At 35.5% G+C, this 6737-nt stretch overlaps 1 protein-coding gene across 1 annotated transcript in view; it reads left to right on the forward strand.

Moving 5' to 3' along the window:
• The first annotated feature begins 1818 nt into the window (after window positions 1-1818).
• Window positions 1819-6737, forward strand: part of LOC122244364 (microfibril-associated glycoprotein 4) — a 6257-nt gene continuing 1338 nt past the window's right edge. The window contains exons 1-2 of the mRNA XM_086547837.1: window positions 1819-2275; window positions 5102-5726. Of these exons, the coding sequence (XP_086403963.1) occupies window positions 1888-2275; window positions 5102-5726 (1013 nt within the window). The 5' untranslated portion in view covers window positions 1819-1887. The remainder of the gene's footprint in view (window positions 2276-5101; window positions 5727-6737) is intronic.

The raw sequence follows: 6737 nt of genomic DNA on the forward strand, positions 1-6737 counted from the left end.
GGTGAACCAGGCCACTTTGAATCAAAATGCAGCAAAGGAGGTAAGTTCCAAAGAGTGAACAATCCTCAGAATGCTAGTAAGTGTTGTGATTTTCATAAATCTAGAACTCACAGTAACAGTGAATGTATAGTGAAGAAACCTAAGTAGAGTAGTAATTCAGCAAATGACACAAGTGAAGAACAAAATCAAGAGTGTTTTTTTCATGTAACACACTCATCAAGGTTTTGTACTGTTTTGGAGAACAACACTGAGCTATGTAATTTTGAAAAACAATGTAGCTAGCTAAGAAGAAGAAAAAGGCTTCTTAATTATTGACAGTGGCTGCACTTTACATATTGAGAAAACTGAACCAAAGTTTTTAAGATTTGAAGTCTTTTGATCCACAAAACCATTACATTGATCTGGCAAACGGCCAAAGACAACAAGGAACAGTGCAAGGAATCGGTGATGTGAAAGACTTCATACAGGATCGTGACGGCAACTCACAAAGTATTCTATTAAAAGATGCATTATATATACACCAGGATTTAAACGAGATTTCATGTCAATTTGGAAGGCTACCAAGAGTGGACATACTGTTACTTTCTCATTCGAAGGCAGAACTCTAACTACCAAGGATGGCAGGATATTCGACATTGTGGAGAAAAACAAATTGTTCTATCTAAGCAGATTTAAGCCACACACTGGTTCTCAGATGGATAAATTCAACAAAGTCCATGAAGGGGAAGCTAAGCACACCCTAGAGCAGTGGCCAAAAAAATCCTAGGGCATTGCAATGTGGCTGGTGTGCAAAAACTTGAAGTAACTGTTGACGGAATGCATATAACTAGGAAATATAAGTTAATCTGCACCACATGTACACTTGGTAAGATGACACAGTATAGGAGTAGATAGTCTGACAAAAAAGCCCAACAGCCATTAGATTTAGTTCACTGTGATGTAGTTCCTGTAAACCCACCAGTTCTAGGAGGTTTCAGGTACAGCATCTCCTTTATTGATGACTACTCCGGAGTTCTTAGAATTTACCTAATTAAAAGTAAGAGTGATACAGTGACAGCTATGAAAAAATATCTTGCAGAAATAGCACCATATGGGAATATCAAACGCCTAAGATGTGACTATGGAACAGAGTTTATGAACAATGAGGTCAAAACACTCCTAACAGAGAACAAGATTAAACAAGAGTTCTCTGCACCCTATTCACCACATCAGAATGGCACAGTTGAGAGATCACACAGATCAATATTAGGCATGGCTCGCTGTCTGCTGATTGGATCAAAATTACCTAAGGATATGTTTAGTTATGCTGTGAAGACTGCCTGTTACATCAGGAATAGGTGCTATAACCCCAGGACTCAAAAGACCCCAGTAGAAATGCTTACTGGAAGACGACCAAACATAAGCAAACTGAATATCTTTGGAACAAGATGTTTTGCATATGAAAAAGAGAGTAAGAAATTAGAACCAAGGAATAAGGAGGGAGTATTTGTAGGCTACGATGATCAAAGCCCAGCCTACTTGATATACTTTCCAGATACTCAGATTATAAGTAAAGTAAGAGTAATCAAATTTGTGGATAACTCATCTTGTAAGACAGAATCCCCAAGTGCCAAGCAAATTTTGAATGACGACAACATTTTGGTGGAGACGAGGCTCCAGCAAAAAACATTTCAAGCGACACAAGATGAGACACCAGCTGATGCTGATTGAGACAGGAAATGTCCAGCTAAAAACTGATAAGAGATACCAGTGGATGAAGATACAGCAAAAAAAGATATCCATCCAAAGAAAGAAAGAAACCGTCAAGGTTAGATGACTATGTTACAGATGATCTGGACGACAGTATATTCAGTGTGACATACTAGCTCTATACATCACTGCTATCGAATGTCACATGACCCAATACCAGTCACCTACCAAGAAGCTATAACATCTCCAGAGGGACATCAATGTAAAAAAGCCATGGATGGGGAGATTGCTTCACTACAGGACAACAGCTATAAACTCACTTCGCTACCCAAGAATCACACAGCACTGGGTAGAAGATGGGTTTATCAAGTAAAACCTGGACCTAACAGCAAAGAAAAATTCAAAGCAAGATATGTTGCCAAGGGATATTCACAGGAAAAGAATATTGACTATGAAGAGACTTTTGCGCCAACAGCAAAAATGTCTACACTCCGCATTTTACTGAATGTACCTGTACAAGAGAACTTGATAATACATCAAATGGACGTCGAGACAGCTTATTTGAATGCGGATATTGATCATGACATATATATATATGGAACAACCTGAAGGTTACGAAGAAAAGGATAGTGATGGAAATGTCCTATATTGTAAGCTGAAGTCACTTTATGGTCTGAAATAAATTGGAATAATATGAACCTATTCTATGTACCTACCAGAGAGAATTCAGCTGATATATTTACCAAACCTGTATCTCAAAAGAAGTTGAAAGATTTTAAGTTTATCAGGGGATTCTTTCGTATGTCTTAACCAATCTTTCATCAAAAGGGGGTGTTAGAATAATTAAAGATTATGATAGAATAAGGATGCTTATAATTTTATATCTACTGTTTATACCTCAAAAGAATACCTCATGTTTAAATTTAGTTATTCCACAAAATGAATATTTTCTTTTATATGCGCCATCTTCAGGCAATATCTACAAAGTGTAATGTAAACAACTTCTCTCCACGGACTTCTCCCGGAATACACGTTTTTACGCATTAGCTGTGTTTCTCTGATCCCAACATCATTTATCTGTACATTGACAAGCCAAACATCCTTAATACATGCATAGAAGATGACATCTTCCACCACCTCAAAAGTGTACAGAACCCACAGAGGTGTTGAGTGTGTCTGCTACTGATCCAGTGGTTATTCGTCTATCCTTTTCAATCATGTCGCGAACAGCATCAATGTTTTCCTCACAAACACTCGATGGCCTGTCGCTGTGGGGCTCATTTTCAATTTCGTTTCTTCCACCTCTGAACCATGTGTGTGTGTGTATATATATATATATATATATATATATATATATATATATATATATATATATATATGCATATACACATATGCACACACACGCACGCACACACACACACACACACATATATATATATATATATATATATATATATATATATATATATATATATATATATGATATATATATACATATATATGTATATATATCGACATTATAGATATATATCACAAATATACATGTATATATATTTATATATATATATATATACATACATATACATATATTTATATATATATATATATATACATACAAATATATGTATGTATATATAGATATAAATATATGTATTTGTATACACACACATATATATATATGTATATCAGGGGGCTGGCAAGCCCCCCGTGGCAGTATGCGAGGTGAGTTTGGCACAGTCCGAAAGTTCCGGTAACTCCGCTTGCCAGCCCCCTACTATATGTTTCTGTAAAATTTACCCAACTTCCCGACGTCCGAATTACTTAAAAACTAGTATATCCGTGCATTTTAGTACACAAAGGACGCGACTGTCAAAATTTCAGATCGATTGAATTAAAACGGGCCGAGTTCGAAATGAGGGTGTTCTTGTTAAAAATGGGTACGATTATATACATACAGGTAGAGGATATTTTTAGGCAAAAAGTGGGTCCTCTTTGTGATGATATATCTCGAGAAGTATAAAAGATACGCGATTTAGCAACACAGCATTGGAAAGAAGAAAGTTCAAACTTTCAAAAACTGTCCTGAAAAAACATCTGATGACGCAGTGATGACGTCATAATGACGTCACAAAATCACGAATTTCAAAATCAAACTATCCAAAAATAGACGTTTTACAACTCAATTTTTTGATGTGAAACTTTCGAGATAGGAAAAAATGATCATGCTAGCGTAGAAATGAAATTTAATGTACTTTCTGAAAATGCCGTCAAAACGTTCCGGGCTTCCATGCATTGTTGAGATATTCGCGACTTTTTAAACCATTTTGACGCGAAAAAGTCGCGAAAAAACATTAATGTGAGAGAACGGGGATGTCCCAGGCCTTCATCTTTCGATATGATGTCGGTTGTAGTCTCGAATCTGCTAATAACTGGTTTTGAGGTAGTATCCTTATTTTGATGACGTATTTGTGACGTCATTAGTAACACGCAGTAAGCAGATTTTTGCACACACAACACCACTTGTATTTGACGTTTAATGTCTGAAAAAAAAACAGTTTCAACTCAAAATTAACTCTTAGTGCTTTTCATATCGCTGCGTTGGTTATTGGATGAAACATTTCATCAATTTCATTAATTGAATAATTGGCCAATTAAACCAATTAACGCTCGTATCTCGGCTCACACATAAGATAGCGTCGTAAATCCAACGATATCTCTTGTTGACATTGATTGAGTGTAGTAGGTGCCACATGAGACCATTCATTATTATTCCCTCAATTAGATAATTGGTCAATTAAACCTATTAGATCTCTGAACACTGAAAAAGACTGATATTTTTTCCAAAACTAAAGTAGATTTGGTTGTGTTGGTCCGTGGCAGTAAAGCGTTCTTTTCTCTGCCTCAAAACCTATGATATGAAAAGAACGTGGCAGTCTACATACTGCCGCCATCCCACCATGGAGTATGGAATATAGAGGTCGGAATCATTCATCCCACAAATTTTTTTGGCCACAAATAAATATAATTATGTTTCGTTCAACTTTAATTGGAATACTGAAGGTATTGTCATGCTGTTGATATTGCCTTTCTGCTTTAAGCTCGATGTTGATTGACTTTCAGTTTCAGTGTACCTAAAGTGGGGTGGCGGCAGTATGTAGACTGCCGCGTTCTTTTCATATCATAGGTTTTGAGGCAGAGAAAAGAACGCTTTACTGCCACGGACCAACACAACCAAATCTACTTTGGTTTTGGAAAAAAAAAAATATATATATATATATATACATACATGTATATTTGTGATATATATCTATATGTGAATATATATATATATATATATATATATATATATATATATATATATATATAAACATATACATCTAAATTTGGACTACTACAAATCATATTCTTCCAGATACCAGACCCAGCAAAATGGTTCCATTCCCCGTTCGGCAACTGCTCTTCCTGACCCTACCGGCAGTGATGGCTTTGATGAATCCTGCACAGATAACACGTGACACATCTTCTGTATACAGGTCTTCTATTGACTTACCTCATTCAGAAGTCAGATACCGCAATTGCCATGAAATACAACAACGTGGTAAAGCTAATTCCGACGGCATTTACACTATATATCCCCACGACTGCTGTCCTCAGCGTCCCGTGACCGTCTTTTGCGACATGACAACAGGAGGAGGTGGTTGGACGGTCATACAACGCAGAGAAAACATTACCGTCAAAGAAAACTTTAGCCGAACTTTCCTGGAATATGGCCTGGGATTCGGTTATCCGGGCCAGGATCATTGGCTTGGCTTGGATCATGTCCACGCACTCACGAACCAAGAACACAACCAAATACGAATAGACATGACCGACTTTTACGGCAACAAGACTTGGGCTGAGTACGAATTCTTCTACGTGGGTGACAGGCACAGCCGGTACACTCTCGAGGCCAAATACTACACAGGAAACGCGGGGGATGCCCTGTCCTTTCACAGCGGGATGAATTTCCTTGATAATATGTATATTATCTCCCAAGGGTAAGTTTAATTTTTTTGTTTCCTTATCTTCGTTTTCTATATCTTGCTTATTTTTCTTATTTTTTCTATGCCGATTTATCTTTCTTTTTTCTTTTTCTTGAGAAAATGTTATTTCATAATCTGCTTATTACTGTTTTTTCATTTTCAACTTATGATTATTAGTAATTTCATTAGCGATATCCTTTTTATCAAAAAAAATCTTAATTGATTTTTTTTTTTTTCTGATAAACTCGGACTAAGTATTTATGTTGATACAGTATTGGAATGAAGAAGTAGTACCCACACGCTTAATTAATGTATTACTAGTTCAATCTGATTATCCAAATGTGAAAAAGCATTGCGTTCCTTAATACAAATTGATTTCACTACCAAATGGAAAATATTCTAATAAAATAGTCTAGAGCTTTAGGTTTCTTTGGGTGATTCGTGTACATCTCCCTTTTGAAGAAATATTGTCATTTTAAAAAAATCAAATATACGTCAAAACACTTCAGAAAGCTCAGTGTACCACGGTCAAAAGAGGTAAGTTTGGTCCACATTCTGTGTAAAGCTCTTATTTCCTCGTAAGCATTTTTAAATACAGTGTTCTAGTTTTTCTTCCGTCATCAAAATATAAATCAAACAAAATATATATCACCTATTTAGCAACATTCAAATGTATGAACACAATCAATACATTTGGTGACTATTTGAAGGGGTAAGTAGGAATTTATGACTATATGTACTTTAATGCCATGAAGATATCCAATTTTAAAAAATAAACAAAACTTTCATTGAGTCATAGTGTGCCAATTTTTGTCTAGGCCAGACAACATTTTCACAAGAATTACACCATAAGTTTCATACAAAAACGTTATAGATCCTTCTGGTAGCACTTACTTCTTGAGAGAGAATATATATATACCTATATATGTATATGTATATATATATATATATATATATATATATATATATATATATATATATGTATGTATGTATGTATACATATACATATATATGCCTATACATACA

Source organism: Penaeus japonicus, unplaced genomic scaffold (genome assembly GCF_977035675.1).
Source record: "Penaeus japonicus unplaced genomic scaffold, GWHDUDI00000001_assembly GWHDUDI00000020, whole genome shotgun sequence".
Taxonomy (NCBI): Eukaryota; Metazoa; Arthropoda; class Malacostraca; order Decapoda; family Penaeidae; genus Penaeus; species Penaeus japonicus.